At 43.4% G+C, this 25,632-nt stretch overlaps 1 protein-coding gene across 2 annotated transcripts in view; it reads left to right on the forward strand.

Moving 5' to 3' along the window:
* LOC120871819 (zinc finger protein 501-like) overlaps positions 1-25,439 on the forward strand; it is a 34,510-nt gene extending 9,071 nt beyond the window's left edge. Inside the window, exons 2-5 of one of the 2 annotated variants that reach the window (XM_040251798.1) lie at positions 10,683-10,773; positions 16,012-16,339; positions 22,321-22,447; positions 22,929-25,439. In XM_040251798.1, the coding sequence (XP_040107732.1) occupies positions 16,307-16,339; positions 22,321-22,447; positions 22,929-24,229 (1,461 nt within the window). In that variant the 5' untranslated portion in view covers positions 10,683-10,773; positions 16,012-16,306 and the 3' untranslated portion in view covers positions 24,230-25,439. The remainder of the gene's footprint in view (positions 1-10,682; positions 10,774-16,011; positions 16,340-22,320; positions 22,448-22,928) is intronic. The other variant, XM_040251799.1, reaches the window with a different exon arrangement.
* Positions 25,440-25,632: the final 193 nt, after the last annotated feature.

Here is a 25,632-nt window from a genome sequence, read left to right on the forward strand (position 1 = left end):
GGCTCTGTGTGTGCGGCGTGTGTGTGTGTGTGTGTCTGTGGCTCTGTGTGTGTGCGGCGTGTGTGTGTCTGTCTGTCTGTGGCTCTGTGTGTGTGTGGCGTGTGTGTGTGTCTATCTGTCTGTGGCTCTGTGTGTGTGCGGCGTGTGTGTGTGTGTGTCTGTGGCTCTGTGTGTGTGCGGCGTGTGTGTGTGTGTCTGTGGCTCTTTGTTTGTGCAGCGTGTGTGTGTGTGCGGCGTGTGTGTGTGTGTGTCTCTCTGGCTCTGTGTGTGTGCGGCGTGTGTGTGTCTGTCTGTCTGTGGCTCTGTGTGTGTGCGGCGTGTGTGTGTGTCTGTCTGTGGCTGTGTGTGTGTGCGGCGTGTGTGTGTGTCTGTATGTGCCACATCTTTTTTACCCATTCCTCTGTCGACGGATATTTAAGCTGCTTCTATGCCTGGCTGTTGTAAACGGCGCTGCAGTGAGCCTTGGGGTGCGTGGGTGTGTGTATTTTTCTTGCTTGCTTTCTCTTCCTCCCTCCCTACCATCCTCCCTTCCTCTCTCCCTGGCTTGCAGGATTTCAGTTCCTCCAGGACTTGAACTGGGCCCAGAGCTGTAAAGCCCAGAATCATAACCACTAGGCCACTTAAGGAACTTTCTTAAGTGGCATGTATCTTTTCAAATTACAGTTTTCTCCTGTTAATATGTCCAGGAGTGGGTGTTTTAAACAACTTTAAGGAAAATACATTTTATGAAACAGAAGTAGTTTTCCCAAATTTATAATCTTTAGATTTGACATCCACACTGTTAGGACTGTTGGAGATATTTCATTTTTCTTGAACACAAACTACAGTTCAATTTTAGATGGATGCAATATGATCTCCATGGTGTATCATAGCAGTTTGCAGCAGATGTTGTAATTCTTATTTGTAACTGAAACTCTCCTTATACCACAACCACCAGTTAGGGGAGTGGAACTGGATCCTACCCCAGTGACTGTAGGCACAGTTTCATGCACTCGTCACTTACTGCCTGTAGCATATGCTGGCTTAGAGAGAAAATTTTCAGAATAACTGGCTAGGGTCTCAGATGGGTTCTCTGCTCTTTAGATGTGAAGTCCTGGATTGATCATCACTGCTCTAAGATGTCACTGTTCCCATTGGCTAAAAAAGATTCCACATGGCGATTTCCTTTTCAGCCTTACCACCTTCACTTAGTTGAGGAACATTCAGAAAATCTAGGACATCTTCCCCTGAACTGTCTTAGTAATTAGAAATATTCCAGTACTTTGAGGTGAGAGAGCTCACATCCGTCATTTAAAACTTAAACCCCGTTCACCTGGACTCCTGTGCACACGTTGTCCCTGGACCAGCAGCTTTTCCATTTCCTGTTTTCCTCTCCAGATTGCAGTTCTTGGCTCAATCTCTTTATTAAACTTTCAGCAGGGCCAGCAAATCTTAATTGCTACTTCATTAAGTTCCCTGGTATGACTCCCTTCTCTGTTGATGTTCAGCTCCTGCCACCCACAGAAAGAGCAGAGCTCACCATGTGAAAACAGTTTCTGCTTCCTAACCTAAAACAAATCAGTTTAACTCAAATGCCAGCTAAGGGCCATGCCCTCATGTCTTAATTTGTCTGCTGACTGGTTCTTGATCACATCTCATGACTGGTGACCTATTACTGCTCTTTCCTTCAGTCTCTTTTTAAACTAACTTTATAAACACTTATTCCTTCTAGAAATAGTTTTTCCTCTCTTAGTGATCTAGTGCATTTCTCGTTCTGCTGTCTCTGTCATCTTTTACAACTGAACTTTTAAATGTATTTTTAATGTTTAATTTATTTTTCTGTGTCTGGTCTTAGTTTTGACATGAAAACTCTCAGTTCCAGCATGTGGGATCCAGTTTCTGGATCAGGATTGAACCCGGACTCCCTGCATTGGGAGCGTGTAGTCTTAGCCACTGGACCACCAGGAAAGCCCTAGAACTGAACTCTTAAAAGAGCATTGTTTTTTTCTCTCTCCTGATTATGTCGACAATATAGCTCTGCTTTTTCAAGTTTTGTGTATTAGCCTCACAGCTCCATTGTCAGTAACAAAGTCCTAAATCCAATGGTAAGTTTAAGATTTTGTTTAAATTTCCTCTCAGAAGTTTTTGCCACAGTTGACATTTTTATTCTTTTTGACTATGCTAGATCTTCATTGCTGCGGGCTTTCTCTAATTGCAGTTCACAGACTTCTTGTTGCAGTGGCTTCTCTTATGGTGGTGCACAGGCTTAGTTGTTCTATGGCATGTGTGATCTTCCCAGACCAGGGGTCGAACCAGTGTCCCCTCCATTGCAAGATGGATTCTTAACCACTATTCCTATGACATGGAAATACCATGAGAGGTATTTGGGCTACATGTATCCTTTAGAACCATGGTTTTCTCCAGGTACATGCCTGCTGGGACTGCTGGGTCATATTGTAAGGAACCTCCATACTGTTTCCCAAAGTGGCTGTACCAATCTTATCAGGTTGGCAAAAGTTCATTGGGGTTTTGCTGTAAGATCTTAGAGAAAACCCAGACAAACTGTTTTGGCTAACACATACATTCCCACCAACAGTGTAGGAGGCTTCAGTAACAGTCTGACCTGATGGTAACACAAGAGAAAACTTGTAAGACAAGGGAAATAATCCACATAGTTGGGTCTTCTCTTCCCTACTTCGCACCTCTACTGGCACGACTGACTGTTTCTCTGTCTTACTTCTCCTGAGGTTGAAGGGATTTAGTATCTTTAACTTTGCTAAGGAAAACTGATGAACAGTAAAATAATATTGGGACTTCCCAGGTAGCTCAGTGGGTTAAGAATCTGCCTGCAGCGCAGGAGACACAGGAGATGCGGGTTCGATCCATGGGTCGGGAAGATCCCCCAGAGGGGAGAGCATGGCAGCCCACTCCAGTATTCTTGCCTGCAGAATCTCACGGACAGAGGAACCTGCCCAGCTACAGTCCATAGTGTCACAAAGAGTCGCACACGACTGAAGTAGTTAACTAAGCAGAGTATGATAATATTAGGGGAATCCAATGTACTGGTATCTGAACAAGACAGGTTTTGAGATATGATACACTTCAGAATAAAAGGGTAGCATATAGCAAATGGAAAACAAGCTCAACATGTTTGATCATTAATATAAAAATTTTGTAACTAATATTCAGTTCAGTTCAGTCGCTCAGTCATGTCTGACTCTTTGCGACCCCATGAATTGCAGCACGCCAGGCCTCCTTGTCCATCACCAGCTCCCGGAGTTCACGCAGACTAACGTGCATCGAGTCCGTGATGCCATCCAGCCATCTCATCCTCTGTTGTCCCCTTCTCCTCCTGCCCCCTATCCCTCCCAGCATCAGAGTCTTTTCCAATGAGTCAACTCTTCGCATGAGGTGGCCAAAGTACTGGAGTTTCAACTTCAGCATCAGTCCTTCCAAAGAACACCCAGGACTGATCTACTTTAGAATGGACTGGTTGGATCTCTTTGCAGTCCAAGGGACTCGCAAGAGTCTTCTCCAACACCACAGTTCGAAAGCACCAATTCTTTAGCGCTCAGCTTTCTTCATAGTCCCAACTCTCACATCCATACATGACCACTGGAAAAACCATAGCGTTGACTAGATGGACCTTTGTTGGCAAAGTAATGTCTCTGCTTTTCAATATGCTATCTAGGTTGGTCATAATTTTCCTTCCAAGGACTAAGCATCTTTTAATTTCATGGCTGCAATCACCATGTGCAGTAATTTTGGAGCCCAAACAATAAAATCTGACACTCTTTCCATTGTTTCCCCATCTATTTCCCGTGAAGTGATGGGACCAGATGCCATGAGCTTCGTTTTCTGAATGTTGAGCTTTAAGCCAACTTTTTCACTCTCCTCTTTCATTTTCATCAAGAGGCTTTTTAGTTCCTCTTCACTTTCTGCCTTAAGGATGGTATCATCTGCATATCTGAGGTTATTGATATTTCTCCTGGCAATCTTGATTCCAGATTGTACTTCTTCCAGCCCAGCGTTTCTCATGATGTACTCTGCATATATAAGTTAAATAAGCAGGGTGACAATATACAGCCTTGACGTACTCCTTTTCCTATTTGGAACCAGTCTGTTGTTCCATGCCCAGTTCTAACTGTTGCTTCCTGACCTGCATACAGGTTTCTCAAGAGGCAGGTCAGGTGGTCTGGTATTCCCATCTGTTTCAGAATTTTCCACAGTTGATTGTAATCCACACAGTCAAAGGCTTTGGCATAGTCAATAAAGCAGAAGTAGATGTTTTTCTGGAACTCTCTTCCTTTTTCCATAATCCAGCAGATGTTGGCAATTTGATCTCTGGTTCCTCTGCCTTTTCTAAAACCAGCTTGAACATCTGGAAGTTCACAGTTCAAGTATTGCTGAAGCCTGGCTTGGAGAATTTTGAGCATTACTTTACTAGCGTGTGAGATGAGTGCAATACAGAATCTTAAAAAATCCTGGAAAAGTGAACATGATAATAGGAAAAAAGAAAAAACCCACAAGAAGTCATCATATAGTTACAAATGAACTGACGCACAGCCAAAATAATTTCATTTATAATCCTGGTCTATTTCCCTCAGCAATTGCTTATCTTAAGGCAAACTCCAAAAGCCATATCACTACATCTATAAAAGTTCAAATAAGGGAATTCCCTGGTGGGCCAGGGGTTAGGACTCCATGATTTCACTGCTGAGGGTGTGCGTTCAGTCCTTGGTCAGGGAGCTAAGATCCTACAAGCCATGAGGTAGGGCCAAGAAGAAAACAAACACGGAAGTGTCTGTAATAGGCTAGGACTTCTTGTTGTGTGTTTAATTGTAGTGTCTTTATCATATGTAACTGTAAACAGTTCCTCCATATGATGCAGTACCAAACAGTATTCAAGTTTTCCTGGGTGTTATATTTGTAATATTTATGTTACTTTTCTGTTTAGTTTTGGCTGTGACAGGCCTTAGTTGCAGCGTTCAGGCTGTCCATCGCAGACTTTTCTGTAGTTGTGGTGCGAGGGCTCGGTAGATGCTGCGCTTGGGCTCACTTCCCCTGTGGCATGTGGCTTCTTAGTTTCCTCAAACCTTGGTTCCCTGTTGGGGAAGGTGGTCTTTTTCTTTTTCTTTTTTTTTAAGAAGGCATATTTTAAACTACTGGACCACCGGGGAAGTCTCTAGATTTTTTTTGTTTAATATTTATTTATTTGTCTTCACTGGGTCTTGTGGCATGTGGGATCTAGTTCCTTGACTAGGGATTGAACCTGAGGCTCAAGCACGGAGTCTTGGCCTCTGCACCACCAGGGAAGTCCTGCCGATGATGATTCTTGCCGGTACTGTCAATATAGGTGATGGTTCTGCTCTCCCTTTTCCTTCATTAGGTGGAATGTGTTTTTTACAAATATGGAAGTTATGGGAGAAGAAGTTCAGATAGAAAAAGATACAAAAATATCTTGTTTCTTATTTCTCCTTTCCCAGTGTGATGATTCGGCCCTTTGCCTTTCTCCAAAATGAGGTTTGGGTTTTTTTTTGTCATAGTAGTAGTAATAATACATGTAAAGGAGTTTTACAGATTTTCACTTTGTAGACACAGTTGACCCTTAAACTGCAGGGGTTATGGGTGCCAACCCCCTACACAATCACAGATTTGCGTATAACTTTTGATTCTCCCAAACGTAATTACTAATAGTCTACTGTTGACCAGCATATGTATTCTATTTTATATGTATTTTATACTTACAGATAGAGAAAAGAAAATGCTCTTGAGAAAATCATAAGGAAAAGAAAAGACGTTTACAGTATTGCACCGTATTCATGCATAGCCACCAGGCACATGAAAAGGTGCTCAACACTGTTAATTAGAGAAATGCAGATCGAAACCACACTGATTTCATTTCACAGCTGTCGATGGCTGTCATCAAAAAGACCACAAATAACAAAGATGTGAAAAAAGAGAGCGCCCCCTCCTACCCTGTTAGCGGGAATGTAAATTGGTACAGCCACTGTGAATAGGAATATGGAGGTTCCTTAAAAGAACTAAAACTAAAACTACCATAGGATTCAGCATTTCCACCCCTGGGTATTTATTTAAAAAAACACACACACAAAAAAACGCCCTGATTTGAAAAGATGCATGCCCCCCGGTGTTCATAACAGCATTATTTACAAAAGCCAAGAAATACATGGGCGGGACCTGTGACGATCAGCAGATGAACGAGTGAAGATGTGGGATAGCTATCCATAAATGCTTCTTTATCTACTCATTACATATGCTGTCTGCACATATTCAATGAAATTAAATACTACGCAGCCATCAAAAGAATGAAGTTTTTCCATATGCAACATGGGTGGACTTGGAGGGTATTATGCTTAGTGAAATAATTCAAAGAGAAAGGCAAATACTGTATGATATCACTTTTATGTGGAATCTAAACAAAGAAACTGGTGAAGATAACAAAAACAAACAGGTTCACAATATAGAGAACAAACTAGTGGTTACTAGCAAGGAAGAGGGGTATGACAGAAGTGGCATACTTAGGGGTACAAACTGCTAGGTGTAAAATAAGCTACAGGCATACATTGTACACAGTACAGGCGATGTGTTATAGCTGGAAGCCAAGTGTGAACTGTAAGAAGTGGCAGTCTCTATGTGGTACACCTGAAACTTACATAATGTTGTAAATCAACTCTACCTTAATTAAAAATTAGATAATGTGAAAAAATTCATATTTACACATATTCATATGTCAGTAATGAAGCAGCAATATGATTGGTCCATGGTAGCCTAGCTTATACACTAATGAATGGTTGGTTATAAGAGTTTTTACTGATTTTCATGTTTTATTCATGGTTATCCTTAAATTAAGGGTGAGCATGTACAAATTAAAGCATAGGATTAATAAATGGTAATAGATTTGTGGTTTAATTAATAAGATTTGCTGCAATGGATTTGAGATTTTTTGTCAAAATATGTTAAAATGAATTAAGCTTTATAAGAACTTTTTAGTTTGATATTGTTTTATTGTCATTATGACCAGTTTTACCTCATTAACATTTTTATTTATGGCTGCATTGGGTAACAGATGTATTCCTTCCTGTGATCATTTATTCAGAAAACATTTTATCATGATATCCTATTTAAGTAGTTACTTTGCTTGTGTTGTGGTTGCTAGTTTTTGTTGCAAACCATCCCAGTTCAAAAATGGCAACTATTTATAAAGACATGGCAATTCCTAACATTGACAATGTCTGAATTGCCCTTTTTTGTAGCAGGTATTATGACTAAAGGGCTTATTCTGTTTTCTTCATTTCATTTTCTTTTTCAAATTTATTTGCAATTGGAGGAGAATTGCTTTACAATATGGTGTTCGTTTCTGCCAAACATCAACGTGGATCAGCCAGTTTCTGTCTGACTTTTTAAATTTTTTCATTTCTCAAAAAATGTTTCTGTACGGTACCAATTTTTCTTCCACTCTTTGTGTTTGCTCTAGTTTCAGTGCCCATATCATACAAGTCTCCACCTTATAAAAGCAGGCAAAGGCAGTCTTCAGTAACATGACCTTCTGCTGGATTGTCTAAGGCCATTTTGTTTTCTGGCTCTGTACGTCGACATCAGCCTCCTCCAGCACAGGGTCAGAAGCACTCGTCTCCATCAAGTTGTCTTCTGTTCACTCCTCTGGTATGGGCTCAGTTAGCTCTTGAATTTCTCCAAGATCCATATCATGAAACCCTTCACCTTCCCACCTGCCCCCCTGCCCCGGCCGCCATACATACAGTCTCTTTCATGATTTTCTTGACTGCCTTTGTTTTAAATCCTATGAAGTCATCTGGACACGTTTTTCTCCAGTAGGAATATATTGTTTCAGACTTTATGGCTTTCACAGCTTTTTCTATAATAAGAGCATCTTAAGTAGTATAATCCTTCCTGACTTCTGTGGTGATTTCTTGATCAGAATCCTCATCCATCGTAGCACTGATAATCTTTCCATAGAGGGCTGAGTGTAATGGGCCTTACAAGAGCTGTAAAAGGCAGTCCCTTACTTGCAAGATACTGATTTCAGAGACAAAGCAGCAATGGAACCAATTCAGAAAAATGGTTTTTCTTGTCTAGGCCTTCTTGTATAACCAAAGACATGTTTATCTTTTCCCAGAGGTTAGCAGCTTTGTAATCAGGGGAGTCCTGATTATCAACCAGACTGCATTTATACAACATGGTCAGAGGGTTTGGTGTAGTCGATAAAGCAGAAATAGATGTTTTTCTGGAACTCTTGTTTTCCTGTGATACAACAGATGTTGGCAATTTGATCTCTGGTTCCTCTCCCTTTTCTAAATCCACCTTGAACATCATGAAGTTCTCATTTCACGTACGGTTGAAGCCTGGCTTGGAGAATTTTGAGCATTACTTTGCTAGTGTGTGAGCTAAGTGCAATTGTGCAGTAGTTTGAGCATTCTTTGGCATTAACTTTCTTTGGGATTGGAATGAAAACTGACCTTTCCCAGTCCTGTGTCCACTGCTGAATTTTCTAAATTTGATGGCATATTGAGTATGGCGCTTTCACACTATCATCTTTTAGGATTTGAAATAGCTCAACTGGAATTCCATCAACCCTACTAGTTTGTTCATACTGATGCTGCCTAAGGCCCACTTGACTTCGCATTCCAGGATGTCTGGCTCTAGGTGAGTGATCACACCATCGTGATTATCTGGGTCATGAAGATCTTTTCTCTACAGTTCTTCTGTGTATTCTTACCACCTCTTAATATCTTCTGCTTCTGTTAGGTCCATACCATTTCTGTCCTTTATTGTGTTCATCTTTGCTGAAATGTTCCCTTGGTATCTCTAATTTTCTTGAAGAGATCTCTAGTCTTTCCCACTCTGTTGTTTTCCTCTGTTGCTTTGCATTGATTGCTAAGGAAGTCTTTCTTATCTCTCCTTGCTATTCTTTGGAACTCTGCATTCAGTTGGGTATATTTTTCCTCTTCTCCTTTGCCTTTTGCTTCTCTTCTTTTCCCAGCTATTTGTAAGACCTCGTCAGATAACCATTTTGCCTTTTTGCATTTCTTTTTCTTGGAGATGGTCTCGATCACTGCCTCCGTCCATAGTTCTTCAGGTACTCCGTCTATCAGATCTAATCCTTTGAATCTATTTGTCACTTCCATTGTTTAATTGTAAGGGTGGTTTTCCCTACTTTCTTCGATTTAAGTCTGAATTTGGCAATAAGGAGTCATGATCTGAGCCACAGTCAGCTCCCGGTCTTGTTTTTGCTGACTATATAGAGCTTCTCCATCTTCGCCTGCAAAGAAAATAATCAATATGATTTTGGTGTTGACCATCTGGTGATGTCGCTGTGTAGAGACTTCTCTTGTGTTTTTGGAAGAGGGTTTACAATGACCAGTGCCTTCTCTTGGCAAAACTCTGTTAGCCTTTGCCCTGCTTCATTTTATACTCCAAGGCCAAACTTGCCTGTTACTCCAGGTATCTCTTGACTTCCTACTTTTGTATTCCAGTCCCCTATGATGAAAAGAACATATTTTTTTGGTGGGTGGTAAAATTAACCTATCCTTTTCTGCCTTAAATCCTGGTGCTCACTTCTTCTCTTTACTAATAAATGTCCTTTGTAGTGTTGCTATATGATATTCTTAAATATATAGTAAGAATGTACTTGTTTTTACTGTTGATATTCTGAATATGATATTCTTACTTGTAAGAGTAGGTAAGAATATGTATTAGATATTCTTATTAAGATATCTATCTTAAGATATTCTGAATATGGTATTCTTACTTTTTCTGGAATGTAAATTATGATCTGAAGGCTCAGCAGTAGAGAAAATTTATTGATCATGTCCGCAACTACCTAATGCTTATTATGAGGATGTGGCATGATTTATTTAGTCTCTCAGTGATAGACACCAGGTTGATTATTCTTTGTTACTATAAAACAGTCTATACCAAATAGCTTTGTTATTACAAAAGATTGCTCTTATTATTAAGTTAAAATGATTCGTTAAGTGACCGAGTTAATTTTCTGGTATTAGAATTACCCACTATCTTTGTCACCGGATTCCTCTGATTCAAATAAAATCAGTCTCTCACATACTTTCTAAATTGATGGAGTAGTTTTTACTAACTTTAATTTGGCTCTTATCTTCACTCAGACTGGGTTGGGATCCTTGGAAATTCTTCACTGTTTATAATTTTGTAATTCCAATTTGGGCATGAGATGAGACCTCTTTGGGTCACTTGGTCTTTGCTAACAAGTTGGTCCTTTCTCTAAAGGGATCATCTGGTGGCAGCTTTTGGATTGAATGAAGCTGGATGTAACATGTCTTCTATTTACACAGAAAGAATATGGGACTTTCTCCCAGCATGACTTGCCTCCTGAGTAGTTTCTAGGCCATTAAGCTTTGTATGCACACCTCTTTGAGATCAAAGTCTTAGCTCCATCCACTGAGTACTCTGACTTCTGCTGTCTCCTAGACTGGATCCTGAAACTCCTGGTATAGATTGACATTCCTGTTAGCGTGGTGAGGAGCAAAACCAGAAATATGGGGTGTGGGTATGTATGTATATCTTCCTGGTTCCTGGGACTTTCCAGATAGACTGAGAGGAAGTATGCTCAGTGTCTGTGATATTGATGTAGTGTGTTTGGACCTTGTCATCTGGGCTAATGCTTCCATTGTCTTTGTTCTTTACAGGTACAAGCAGTAAGCCCAATACATTTTCAGCAGTAGACTTTCTTCTGAACCTGCCTATGAAGTCAGAGCCACATGTACCATCCTGATCCTGGTAAGCATGTTTGGCTTTTTTTTACTTATTCACTTCTGTCTTTGTCCTTTGGATGACTCTGGTTGTAAACCCAGGCCACTGGCCGATGAAAACCTGTCTTGTGTCTTTTATGTTTCTCAACATTTTGTCACTTTGTGCTGATTAGCAGTGACCACTGTGTCTGTGTTCTGCTTTGTGTGCTGGGTAGGGAGAACGTCTTTTTCCAAAGATGTGGGCTCAGAAAGTTCCCCCTAGGATATTCGGTCATGTATTTAATAAACTTTCCTTTTATGTTTATAATCTTGTGAACTATTCCAGTTAATCTGTTGGGAATTTTACATTCACTGTTGAATAACAGTTGAAGTGATTCAGTAGTTGTAGGCTACAGAAGAATCTGTTGCAGGAAGGGAGACCCCTTCCATGGCCTAAGAGTGGGCTCTTGTCTGACACTCAGAAATGAATTGTCTGAGGAGACGCATGTGCAGAAGACTTTATTGGGAAGGGGCACCCTGGCTGAGAGCAGGAGGGCAAGGAAACCCAAAGGGCCTGCTCTGCCACGTGGCTCACAGGCTCGGGTGTTCTGCTGATGCGGGTAGCTTCTGGTGTGGTTCCAGCCAGTCACCTCGCCTGGCCCATAGCCTGACTCGGGGGCCTTCCTGGGGACGCGAGCATCTCTCAGCTGAGGTGGGCTCCAATGAGAAGGTCTTTGGAGGGTTGGTCACCTCCTCCCTCTTTTGCCCTTCCCTGAGTCTCCCGGTTAGCTTTCGGGTTAGTTTTGTCGTGCAGTACATGCTCTTTTTTGAGACTTCCTCCTGACAGCTCAGGTAAGCGGGCCTGGCCAAGGTGGGTGGTTTTGGTCAACAGTTCCCTAGCAAAAACTGTTGTGTAAATATTCAGAGATGTTGCTCCGAAGTTAAATAGCGTATGACTTTTTCAGATTTGAGGAGTTTGGTGGTTGAAATCCAGTGCTGCTTTGAATTTTTTTTAACCACCCCAGTTTTCTAATCGTTAAGGAAGGAGCCCTGAGTCTACTGCATCATCTTTTCTTCGGTGATTGGAGGGCGATTGCTTTACGGTGTCGTGATGTTTCCGCTGCACAGCAAAGTGAATCAGCCGTACGAGCACATACGTCCCCCCACTACCCCAGTCATCGCGGAGCACCGAGCTGAGCTCTCTGTGGTGTGTGACAGCTTTTACACACGTCGTGCGTTGATGTCAGATGTAATCTCCCAGTTCATACCGTCCCTCCCCTCCCCCTGCCCTCAGGCCCGTTCGTCCATTCTCTGTGATGCACCTCTCATCTGTGCCCGGCAGTAGGTTCGCGGGCACCACTCTTCTAGATTCCACCTGCTTATGATAACTGTCTTCTCTTTCTGACTTCACTCAGTATGACAGACTGTAGAATCTGTTGCAGGAAGGGAGACCCCTTCCATGGCCTAAGAGTGGGCTCAGTATGACAGAGACTCAGTATGATGTGACATCTCTACCGATGACCCAGGTGTGTTCCTTTCTATGGCTGAGTAAATACTCCACACCCCTTTTTGAATTAAGGTTTTTTTCAGAGTATATGCCCAGGATTGCTGGGTCATAATGGTAGTTCTATTTCTAGTTTTTCAAGGAACCTCCATACTGTTCTCCATAGTGACTATTTCATTTTACACTCCCACTAACAGTGCAGGACGGTTCCCTTTTCTTCACATTCTCTCCAGCACTTACTGTTTGAGGATTTCCTGATGAAGGCCTTTGTGATTGATGTAGTTTTGATTTTCATTTCACTAATAATTAGTGATGTGGAGTATTTTTTTCATGTGCTTCTTGGCCATCTGTATGCCTTCCGTCAAGAAATGTCTGTCTAGTTCTTCTGCCCGTCTGTTTGCCTTTTGATATTGAGCTCCGTGAGCTGTTTATATATGTTGGTTTGGTTTAACTTTTTTTTCTTCATGTGGAGTCCTAGTGGCGCCACCTGGGATCTTCATTGATCGTGCTGGATCTTTTGATGTGGTTCATGTGTCTGGTTGGGGCACGTGGGCTTAGTTGCTCTGCAGCATGTGGGGTCTTAGCTCCCCGACTGAGGATTGAACCCACGTCCCCTGCATTGCAAGGCAGATTCTTAACCGCTGGACCATCAGGGAAGTCCCTATTTGTGTATTTTGGAGACTAGTCCTTTGCTGCTTTGTTTGCAAGTATTTTCTCCCATTCTGAGGGATATCTTTTCTTGTTTGTGGTTTCCTTTACTGTGCAAAAGCTTGTAAATTTAATTAGGTCCCATTTATTTATTTTTGTTTTTATTTTCACTACTGTGTGAGGTGCTTCAAAAAAGATCTTGCTGTGATTTATGTCAAAGAGTGTTTTCCCTAAGTTTTCCTCTAAGAGTCTTTTAGACGTTAGTATTACATTTTAGATCTTTAATCCATTTTAAGTTTATTTTTGAGTATCATGTTAGGTAGTGGTTTTCTTGGGTTTTTTAAGGTAGTGTTTTAATTTCATTCTGTCCAGTTTTCCCAGCCCTACTTATAGAAGAGACTTCTTTTCTCCAGTATATGTTCTTGCCTCCCTTGTCATAGACTAGGTGACCCATAGATGTATAGGTTTATCACTGGGCTTTCTGTCCTGTACCATTGATTTGTATTTCTGTTTTTGTTCCAGTGCCATACTCTCTTGGTTACTATAGCTTTGTAGTATAGTCTGAGGGCGGGGAGCCTGATTCTTACAGCTCCATTTTTCTTTGTAGTTTTCTGTAGCTCTTGGGAGTCTTTTCGCTTTCCATACAAATGGTAAATTTTTTTGTTCTAATTTTGTGAAAAATGCTGGTGGTCATGTGATAGGGATTGCATTGAATCTGTGGATTGCTTTGTGTACTTTAGTCATTTTCACAATATTAACTCTTCCCATCCAAGAACTTGATGTATCTGTCCATCTCTTTGTGTCATCTTTGATTTCTTTCATCAGTGTTTTATAGATTTCTGAGTACAGGTCTTTTACCTCCTTAGGTATGTTTATTCCTAGGTTTTTTTTTTTTTTTCCTTCCTATGGTAAATGAGGTTATTTCCTTAATTACTCTTTCTGCTCTTTTGTTGTTAGTGCATAGGAATGCAAGAGCTTTCTGTGCGTTAATTTTGTATCCTGCAACTTTAAGATTCACTTTTTAGCTCTAGTAGTTTTCTGGTTTCATCTGTAGGATTTTCTGTGTCTAGTACATTGTTAGAACAGTGACACTTTTACTTACTCTTTTCCAATTAGTATTTCCTTTATTTTTCTTTCTTGAGTGCTGTGTCTAAGACTTCCAAATCTATGCTGAGTAGTAGTGGTGAGTGTGGACATCATTACCTTGTTCCTACTCTCAGCAGAAGTGCTTTCAGCTTTTCACCATTGAAAACGATGTTTGCTGTGGGTTTGCTTTATACAGCCTTTATTATGTTGAGGTAGATTCCTTCTGTGCCCATTTTCTGGAAAGGTTTTTTTTTTTTTTTTTTTTAACCACGACTGGGTGTTGAATTTTGTTAGAATCTTTTTCTGCATCTACTGAGATGATTATTTGATTTTTAATTTATTAATATAGTGTATACATTGATTGATTTGTGTATATTCTTCAATTGCATCCCAGTTTTTCCTTGCATCCCTGGGATAAATCCCAGTCAGTCAAGGTGTATGATCCTTTTAATGTGTTGTTGGATTCTGTTTGCTTGTATTTTGTTGAAAATTTTTGCATTTATGTTCATTAATGATATTGGTCTGTAATTTTTTACATGTGCTTTCTTGTCTGGTTTTGGTATCAGAGTGATGACTTTGATAGGACAAGTTTGGACGTATTCCCCTCTCTGCAATTTTTGTTAAGAGTTTGATAGAATTTACCTGTGAAGCCACCTGATCCTGGACTTTGTTGGAAGATTTTAAATTATACCTTCTATTGAATTACATGTGGTTGGATCTGTTCATATTCTCTAATTCTTTCTGGTTCAATCTTGGAAAGTTACACCTTTCCAGGAATTCGTCCATTTCTTCACGCTGTCCGTTTTGTCCTCACAGAGCTGCTTGCAGTAGTTTCCTTTATATTCCTACAGTGGCAGCTTTAATTTCTCTTTTTTCATGTCAGATTTTATTGATTTGAGTCCTATCCACACACCCCCTCTTTTTTTTTTTTTGGTGAATCTGGCTAAAGTTTTATCAATTTTGTTTATCTTCTCAGACAATCAACTTTTAGTTTTATTGATCTTTAACGTTGTTTTCTTCGTTGCTATTTCACACATTTCTGCCTTGGTCTTATGATTTCTTTTTTTAATTTTTAAAAATTTTTGGCTGTACTGGGTCTTTGTTGCTGCACGAACTTTTTCTCCAGTTGTGGCAACCAGGGGCTACTCTCTAGTTGTAGTGCGGGGACTTATTGCTGTGGTTTCTTCCGTTGTGGAGTGTGAGCTCTAGGCATGCAGGCTTCAGTAGTTGCAGCATGTGGGCTCAGTAGTTGTGGCTTGCAGGCTCCTGAGCACACAGGCTCAGCAGTTGTGGGACACAGGCTTTGTTGCTCTGCAGCATGTGGGGTCTTCCCGTGTCTCTTGAATTGGCAGGCAGATTCTTTACCACTGAGCCACCTGGGAAGCCCCTATAATTTTTTTCTTTTTACTAACTTGAGGGGGATGGTTCTTTCTCTAGTCTCTTTAGGTGTAAGGTTTGGCTGTTTTGAGATATTTCTTCTTGATTCTTGAAGTGAGGTTGAATCACTGAGACAGCATTACCACTTATTAAAAAGGCAGACAGGAATTTCCTGGTGGCAGAGTGGGTAAGAATCCACCTGCCAATGCACGGGATGTAAGTTCAGTCTCTGCTTCAGGAAGATCCCACACGCTGTTAGAGCCACTAAGCCCATGCACAGCAACAAGAGAAGCCACTGCAATGAGAAACCCATGCAGAGCAACTACAGAGTAGTCCCTGCTCTCTGCGACTAGGGAAGGCCATACACAGCAGCAAAGACCTACACAAGCAAAAGTAAAAAAATAATTTAAAAAAATGTATTCGGTAAGTAGTTAAAATACTGTTGTTGTTTAGTCACTAAGTCGTGTCTGACTCGTTTGTGACCTCATAGAGTGTAGCCCACTAAGCTTCTCTGTCCATGGGATTTCCCAGGCAAGAAAGCCATTTCCTTCTCCAAGGGATCTTCTCAACCCAGGGATTGAGCTCACATCTTCTATATCTCCTGCACTACAGGCAGAGTCTATACATGTAGGCAGAGGAGTTTTAATTCACTGTTTTATTTATTTAATTCAGTGTTTTATTCACTGCTGTGAGAACCACAGTGCCCAGAGGACCCAGAGCCCACAAAGGCACGTCAGCGTGGAACCAATGAAGGTCCAGGAGAGGGGCATTTCTGTGTGTACCATCGTGTTGGGACAGGACTTCCAGCACCCTCCTGGTGGCGATCTGTTTCCTACTCAGAGGTTCCAGAACACTGGGTCAGTTCCAAGGTGACCCAGACTGAGAAGGAGACGTGAGCAAGAAAAGTCATTGTGCTTGCTTCACAGAGACAGATCTGAAGCACTAGGCTGCTCCACCTCGGAGTCCGATGGCGGCGGCGACACTGAGGGACCCGCATCAGGTAACCCTCGTCCCCTGGGCCCTCCCCCACCGGCCACTAAAGCCCAGGGTGTGGGGCAGCTGCTCACATGCCTGCAGCCCTGGGGTCCAGGATGTTGAGGTGGCCATAGGTCAGGCCCTGTGTCTGACAGACAGTGCTGGCGTGTGGGAGAGGGTGATGGCCAGAAGGAGCCGCAAGTATAGCAGCTTGGAGGTTGGACTGAGCTGGGAGCATTCAGGAAACCTGTTTCTTTAGGGAACAGGGAATTAAAATGAAATGGCACCTGGATTGGCAGGCTCAGGGGTTATTTCTTCATTCTGAAAACCCTGGGGACTGTTGGAGAATTTCAATGAAGGAGAAATGTGAAGTTTCCCAGGAGGTTCTTTAGATGGAAAACAAGCTTAAAAGGGTTGATAACAGTGAAACACAGGGAGATTGAGTCCTGTGGCTGAGGACTGAATCTCCCAGGGTTTAGGCAGCCAGAGGTCTCTCTGCTCCAGTGTGAGCAGAACAGAGCCCATTAGGCTCCACCCTGGTTGCCTGCCTCCACTTCTTCTACCTTGTCTTTCCCACAACAGCTGAAGCACTTTTGGAATCTTCCCAATAAGGGGAGGGTTCCCAGGGCTCACTGATTGCAACCCTATCTGTGCGGTGTCAGGGCCCTGGAGAAACATCAGGACAAGGCTGGAGGTTACTATATAGAAGTGCTCCCAATTCCAGAGATCAGTAAACTGAAGTGTTCACAGGTACACCTACCAGTATGTCCAAGATGCTTGAAGGTGAAGCCAGCCTGGCAGTATTCAGGAAAATGTCAGTCCCCTTCTGATGAGAACAGAGCAGGGAGGTAGGACTCAGACCTGGAATGTGGGTGTTGATTTTGGAGGTGGCAGGAATAAGGGGAGATTTGGACCACAAGATGGAGGTGACCTTACCGTACCCTGCCCAGCATGTTCCTTCTTAGGTGGGAGGGTGAGAGGAGGCTGCCCCACTAGTTCAGGTGGGATGTGTGTAAGACACACCTGTGGGGGTGAAGTTGTTGGATCTTTGTTCACTTGCTGAATCATGTCCGACTCTTTGCAGCCCCGTGACTGCAGCACAGTTTCCCTGTCCTTCACTGTCTCCTGGAGCTTTGTCCATGGAGTCGGTGATGCTGTCCAACCATCTCATCTCTGTCACCCCCTTTTCCTGTTGCCTTTCCCAGCCTCAGGGTCTTTTCTAATGAGTTGACTCTTCACAGAAGAGGCCAAAGTGTTGGAGCTTCAGCTTCAGCATCAGTCCTTCCATTGAATATTCAGGGCTGATTTCCTGGTTCCTTCAAACCAGGGATGGACTGGTTTGATCTCCTTGCAGTCCAAGGGACTCTTGAGTCTTCTCCAACACCAAAGTTTGAAAGCATCAATTCTTTGGCACTCAGCCTTCTTTATGGTCCAATTCTCAAGTGACTACTGGAAAAACCATAACTTTAGCTCTGTCTGTTTGCAAAGTGATGTCTCTCTTTTTACATATACTGCCTAGGTTTTTCATAGCTTTTTCTCCAAGGAGCAAGCAAGCATCTTTTGATTTCATGCCTGCAGTCACTGTCTGCATTGATTTTGAAGCCCAAGAAAACAAAATCTCTGTTTCTATTGTTTCCCGATCTATTTGCCATAAAGTGATGGGACCAGATGCTATGATCTTTGTTTCTTGAATGTTGAGTTTTTTTCACTCTCTTCTTTCACTTTCATCAGGAGGCTCTTCAGTTCCTCTTTGCTTTCTGCCATAAGGGTGGTATCATCTGCATATCTGAGGTTACTGATATTTCTCCTGGCAAGCTTGATTCCAGGTTGTGCTTCATCCGCCCAGCACTTTGCATGATGTATTCTGCATGTAAGTTAAATAAGCAGGGTGACAATATACAGCCTTGACTCCTTTCCCAGTTTTTTTTTTTGTTGTTGTTATTGTTTTAAAATTTTATTCAGCTGGACATGTGGGATCTTTGCTGTTGTAGTTAATTGGCTCAGGCTTAGTTGCTCCAAGGCATATCGGCATATGGGATCTTAGTTCCCTGACCAGGGGTCAAACCTCCATCCTTTGCATTGCAAGGCAGATTCTTAACCTCTGGACTACCAGGGAAGTCCCCCTTTCCCAGTTTTGAACCAGTCTGTTGTTCCATGTCCTGTTCAAACTGTTGCTTCTTGACCCGAATACAGATTTCTCAGGAGGCAGGTAAAGGGGTATGGTATTCCCATCTTTTGAAGAATTTTCCAGTTTGTTGTGATCTACACAAAGGCGTTAGCGTAGTCCATGAAGCAGAAGTAGATTTTTTTTTTAATTCCCTTGCTTTTTTAATGATCCAACAGATGTTGGCAATTTGATCTCTGGTTCCCCTGCCTTTTCTAAATCCAACTTGTACATCTGGAAGCTCTCAGCTCACATACTGTACAGTATTCGAATGTTCTTTGGCAGTACCTTTCTTTGGTATTGGAATGAAAACTGACCTTTTCCAGTCCTGTGGCCACTGCTGAGTTTTCCAAACAAATTTGCTGGAATATTGAGTGCAGCACTTTCACAGCATCATTTTTAGGATTTGAAACAGCCCAGCTGAAATTCCATCACCCCTGCTAGCTTTGTTTGTAGTGATGCTTCTCTCAAAGGTCCACTTGACTTCGCATTCCAGGATGTCTGGCTCTGGGTGAATGATCACACCATCGTGGTTGTCTGGGTCAGTAAGATCTTTCTTCTATAGTTCTTCTGTGTATTCTTGCCACGTCTTAATCTCTTCTGCTTCTGTTTGATCCATACCGTTTTCTGTCCTTTATTGTGCCCATCTTTGCATGAATTGTTCCCTTGGTATACCTAATTTTGTTGAAGAGATCTCTCTAGTCTTCCCCATTCTATTGTTTGCCTCTGTTTCTTTGAAGGTTTTCTTATCTCTCCTTGCTGTTTCTCTCGAGTTCTGCATTCAGTAGGGTAAATCTTTCCTTTCTCCTTTGCCTTTTGCTTCTTTTCTCAGCTATTTATTTGTAAGCCCTCTTCACAGATGACTCCTAAGGTTTTTGTCTTTACAGCTGAACATGGGGGTCTCCATTCACAGGGCTGGAGCAGTCAGTGGAGGGAGTGGGAACAATTTCCAATTAGGATAGCGGGAGTTTCATTTGGGGCCATGTTTAAGAGCCTGATGTGTTTCAGAAAATATAGAATGGAGGTATCCAGTTAGTTGAAGGTTATAAAAATGTAGAAATCTGAGACAGTTCAGCATTAGACCCACCTAGGTGGTGACCGCTGGGTGGAAGGAACTCAGTGTCACATTTAGGAAAGGGAACTCTCATCCTTGGTGATGTTACTCTCAGGTCAGAAAGGACAGGGGGACTGCTAATTCTGCTTCTCTTTCTGGGGCACCCGGTTGGAGGAGGCGGCATTTGTGGGAGGAGGGGACAGTCTAACAAGTGGCCAAGACTCCCAAGGGGAGCGTGGACTGTGGTGAATGCAGAGCCCCAGGAACAACTGGGGCAAAGGGACCCTGAGGCTGGAGCTGCTCTTGTTCAACATTTTCTTGACTCACAAGAACTTTGTGGTGACCTTTCATGGAGCCTGATGTATTTCACTCAAACTGCTAGATGAGTTTAGAGGTAAACGGGGACATTTGTGCCCATGTAATGGGCAGAATTACATCCCCTGAAGCTTTTAAGTTGAAGTGTTAACCCCCAGGACCTCAGGATGGGACTGTATTTGGAGGTAGGATTTTTAAAGAGGTAATTAAGTTAAAGTGAGGTTATTAGCACGAACTACTAGTGTCTTTGTAATAAGGAAGTTAGGACTCAGGTATAGAGGAAAGACCATGGGAACTCACATGGAAAGTACCAGTGAGTTTTAATTCTTCATAAGCCAAAGACTGAGACTGCAAACGTTCCAATGAGGGTAGCAGGAAAGAGAGGGGCTCCGATCGTAGGGGATGTCAGTGCGTGCATGCGCGGTTGTGTCTGACTCATTGCGACCCCATCCACTGTAGACCACAAGGTTGCTTTGTCCTTAGGATTTACCAGGCAATATTACAGTTGGTGGTCATTCCCTTCTCCAGGAGATCTTACCAGACCAGGGATTAAACCCACGTCTCCTGCACTGGCAGGCAGGTTCTTTACCATTGAGCCACCAGGGATCCCCAAAGGAGCATCAAGTGCAAACAAATCAGGAACAGGGCTCTGGGATATCTTAAGATCCACACATGGTTCTGGGTGCCTGAGACTGGAGCACGGATCAGAGGCAGACAAGGGGGCTGGACTTTAGGCTGCCTCAGGTGGCTGGACTTGCCTGGCTCAGACGGTAAAAGCATCTGCCTAAAGTGAGGGAGACCCAGGTTCGATCCCTGGGTCAGGGAGATCCCCTGGAGGAGGAAATGGCAACTCACTCCAGTACTCTTGTCTGGAAAATCCCATGGACAGAGAAGCCTGGTAGGCTACAGTCTGTGGGGTCACAAAGAGACAAACACGACTGAGTGACTTCACTTTCAGGTGGTTGGGTCTTAGGGCTATAGCAGTAGGGGGCTCTCTTTATCAAGGCCTCTTAAGCTGTGTGATGAGTCAGAGAGACAGTTGCAACACCTGTGCCTGCAGATGAGAGGTGTGCACGTGGAGAGGTAGTGGGAGCTGATGACTCCACATCCTCAGCGGTGGACTGACAAGTACAGGTTGAGCCCATGTGATTGTATCTGGGAGGTACCCTCTGGGTTCCCCTGGGATGGGGCCTGGCTGGCAGGGGTTAGGCACCCCCAGCAGGGCCTTGTACTTAGATGATATCTATTGGCCCACTTGCCTTTTACATCTGAGGACTGGATACAGTGATTCCTGGGACCTGAAGAGAGACTGATATTAGTGGCACCAGGTCCTGGGCAAATGTGGTCATTTGTGAGAGTCATAATGCCTGGGGTGGTCCACTACATGGGGCTGAGCTTTGAATATGGCTTGGGTGAACAGAAGAAGGTTGTGATGGCTGAGAGTGCAGCCCAGAAGTGGAGAGGGCCACGTGTGTCTGAGAGCAGACCTGTTCTGAATGCAGAGTCTGAGGCAAGGACCTGCCCCAAAGTAATGAGGCCTCCAGAGAAAGACCTGGGGCGCTGCTGCAGCTCAGGAAGTCTGGAGAAGTCCCTGGGAGTGTTTGAATCCTGTTTGAATTGGCAAAGCATACTCCGGATGTTTTTTGCCTGGTTGTGGTATAAGCCTAAAATTAAAGATTAAAACCAGTGTTTAAGTGCTGTGTTGTGAAACCATGAGGACTTCAGATGGCCTGAGTGCGGGTTCTTCTCATTCTGCTCCTACACATAAGGTCTCCTAACCCAACAGTCTTCTTTCTCACAGGGATTAAGTGGACTTTCTGCTCATCCCTCCTCAGGTGGCTTCAGCTCCCTGCCTGCCCGTGGAGGATCATTCTTCACTCTTTTCACTCACGTAGCTCCACTCTGGCTCTATGAGTGTGTGGTTTCCTCCACTCCCAGACTGAGTAGATGATTAATAAATTGCTGATGATCTCATCTGACCAACTTTAGGTCTCAGGTCTCCGGTGTTTGGTCATCTCTATAACCATAGGACATGATCCCATCCTCCCCACTGGGGTAAAGTAGGAGATGATTGAACTACCATAATTTATAGGGACACCACAGAGGCACTTAAGCTATAGGGTGGTCAGATGGTGGCCTAGGACATGTGGCTGTGGTGTCTAGAGATGGGAGGGATGTACTGTATTAAGAAGGCTGTGCATTTGCAAAAGGAGTAAGTCTCAGGCCCCCATTGTGAGACATACATGATTTGTCCACAAGTTAGGGACATTGCCTGATAGCTGTACCATATCTTTTTGTCTATGTGCCTCCTCTTGATGACTTCTGGCCCCAGTGATCAGTGGGGCCATTTGCAGACAGTGGTCTGGTTTCATCTCCCCTGAATTAGAGAGAGGGTGGGCATGGGTATATGTGTCAGTGATGGGTTGTGGTCTTTGGGAGAGTTTGTGATTTCATCTTTCCCCCATCATGGCAGGGAAGTGTGACCTTTGAAGATGTGGTTGTGTACTTCTCCTGGGAGGAGTGGGGTCTCCTGGATGAGAATCAGAGATGCCTGTACCACGATGTGATGCTGGAGAACTTTGCGCTCGTGACCTCACTGGGTAAGGCCTCACACCCACCCCAGCACCTTGTACTCAACTCCGCTCACTTCAGACACAGCTTCTGCCTCCTCTCCCCAGTTGCCTGGCTCGTAGCTACTAAGGTCAGCAGGGCTGGGCTAAGCTACCTCTTCGTGAGCCTGCCACCTCTAACTGTGCTGCCAAAAAGTCCAGCCACTGTCCCACGCTGCTGTTCGTGAAACTCACGCGTAGCACTGAAATGTCACTCAGCCAAGGCTCTCATGAAGGGTGTTGGCAGAGAACTTGAACCAGATGTTTCTTTCTTTTCTGCACCCCTCCTCTTTACATTCTTTATCTTATGAGGCGTTCCTAATTCATAAGACTTTCAGAGCCCCAATACTGCACATCAACCTCATATTGAGAGCAGTCCAATGGGCTGTGCTGAGTCTTACACAGAATTGGGTAGAGGCTGCCCCCTCCACCACAGATGACAGGCATCTCACCCGCACGTCTGTGCTTTCAGGTTGTTGGTATGGAATGGAGGAGGCAGTGGCATTTTCTGTGGAGAGTGTTCCTGTAGAACAAACATCACGGGGCAAGACTGTAGTTCCATACCCATCCATTGAGAAGACACAGCCCTGTGAGGGGTGTGTCAGGGCCAGGAGAGACGGTCTCCAGCTGCCTGAGCACCAAGGCCTGCATCTTGAGCAAAACTCACAGCCCTGTGAGGAGTGTGAGAAGCAACCAAGGTTTAGCCCTGGCCTCCACCCAGAGCCCAGCAACGAGAAGCCATCCAGAAGGGACACAGACAAGGCACATGTGAGAAGTTACAGATTTCACGTATCAGCAAAGCCCTTCACTTGTGAGGAAGTGGGCAAGGATTTCCTGGCTATGCTGAACCTCCTCCAGCATCAGGCCACACTCAAAGGGACAAAGCCACAGAGCAGCTTTCAGTGTGCAGAACCCTTTCTTGATGGAAAAAGTCAGTACAAGTGCAGTGAGTATGAGAAACTGTTTAGCTGTGAATACACACTTTTTCAGGATCAGCAGATTCTCACTAGAAAAAACTACCAGGACTGTGATGACTGTGAGAAACCTTTTAACCAAAGTTCCCTCCTTATCAATTGCCAGAGACCTGATAACACAGGAGCAAGGCCTTACGAGTGCAGCGAATGTGGGAAGTCCTTTAGCCAAAGCTACAGACTCATTCAGCACCACAGAAGTCACACTGCAGCACGGCCTTATAAGTGCAATGAATGTGGGAAAGCCTTTAGCTACAAATTAAGACTTGTGCAGCACCTACAGATTCACAGTAAAGTGAGGCCTTATGAGTGTGGCGAGTGTGGGAAATCCTTCAGCTACAGCTCTACTCTCATTAAACACCAGAGAGTTCACACTGGAGCCAGGCCTTATAAGTGTGGTGAGTGCGGGAATTCCTTTAGCCAAAGCTCCAATCTCATTCAACACCAGAAGATCCACAGTGGGGCAAGGCCTTATAAATGCACTGAATGTGGAAAATCCTTCAGCTACAAATGCAAACTTGTGCAGCACCTGCGCATTCACACTGGAGAGAGGCCTTATGAGTGTGGGGAATGTGGGAAATCCTTTAGCCACAGCTCCACCCTCAATCAACACCAGAGAATTCACACTGGAGCCAGACCGTACAAGTGTGATGAGTGTGAGAAATCCTTCAGCCAAAAGTCCAATCTCATTCAGCACCGGAGAGTTCACACGGGAGAAAAGCCTTATGAATGTGGGGAATGTGGGAAATCCTTCAGTCAAAGCTCCCACATCATTCAGCACAGAAAACTGCACACCAGATAACCTCACGAATGCAATGACTGTGAGAACACCAGTCACAGCCAATGTCTATATTCAACTAGAAAATTATGCAGCAGATTTGGGGAAACCATCTTAAAGGTCTAAGCCCAACAGGGAACATGGGTTTCTTTGTGAAGGGGCCATCTCCTAGAAGTTGAGCATTATACAGCTGAACATACACAGCAGAAACATTCCCTTTGAGTTTGTAGGTTGGTGGGAAGCTTTTAGGAGCCTTTCTGCATATTTCACTGCTGGCTCTGTTTCATCAGTTACATCCCTTCTGGTTTCTGTGGCAGAAGCCTCACCCCTACCAGCCAGTAGTTTCCAGGTTCCAACACTTTGTATCAGTCCTGGCAGTTTGATCAGGGGAGGGAGATGTCTCATCTCTGTCCCATTCTTTACAGAACAGTATGAATAATTTTCAGGGTACCTCATATTCCTTCCCCTCTGACAAATTAGGGCTCAATCCAATTTTAGTAAAGTGTGGGTAACATTGGCAGCAGTAGGCTTACCACCTTCCACTAGAGGTCTGGCTTGCATAGCTCCAAAAGTCTCCTAGGAAAGAAGGCTTTAGTAAAGGGGCCTAATTTATGGCCTAATTTATGGCCTGGATGCAAGGAATTTGGTGGACCCAGAGGTCACCTGTAAGAAGCACCTCTGGTGCTTCTGTGAGAAGCATAGAAATCAGTTCCCTTTTGCCCAGTATTACACATAATCCTGAGCACTGTTGTGGAGAAGCTCCAGGTACTGCAGAAATCATGTGCCTTTAGGTCTCAAGCTGGGTTTTGTGGTGTTACTGAACAATTTCAAGGGTGAAGCCAGAAACTTCACACAGACATGCTGGCTGTGGTTACATGCACTGGAGGAGGCTGTGGCAGTGAGAGGAAGTGCCTGTGTGAAGGCACCTCCACAGATGTCCCAGCGACTGTGAAGCGTTCAGTGCGCGTGTGCACTCCCGTTACGTGTTCTTCCTTTAGCTGAGGTCATTGTCAGAGCGAATAAAGCTTTGCTTATTCTCTTAACCTCTGGACTTTTCACCCTAAACATCATGCTGCACGGACAATGACAGACGGGGATGAAGCGAGATGCTGGAGCCCAGGGATATAGCTTTTGTGACCAGTTTCCTGCTGACTCAAAAACAGTCTTTACCAGTATATTTTTTCCCTGATGGTGGGCCTGCCAGGGAAAGACAGGTTTCTGAAGCTCTGGTTATTGAAAAAAACTAGGAAAATTTCTATGTAAAACAAATTTCTACAAAGTTTTATTGAAATATAATTGATTAAAATTGTACAATATGATGCTGTTTACTTGTACACCCATAAAACTATTAAAAAACATACCTACAACAAATAGTTTACTTGTTCCCTTTCTTTTTTTTTTTTTTTTTTTTTTTTTTTGCCACACTG

This window comes from Oryx dammah, unplaced genomic scaffold, assembly GCF_014754425.2.
Source record: "Oryx dammah isolate SB20612 unplaced genomic scaffold, SCBI_Odam_1.1 HiC_scaffold_13, whole genome shotgun sequence".
Taxonomy (NCBI): domain Eukaryota; kingdom Metazoa; phylum Chordata; class Mammalia; order Artiodactyla; family Bovidae; genus Oryx; species Oryx dammah.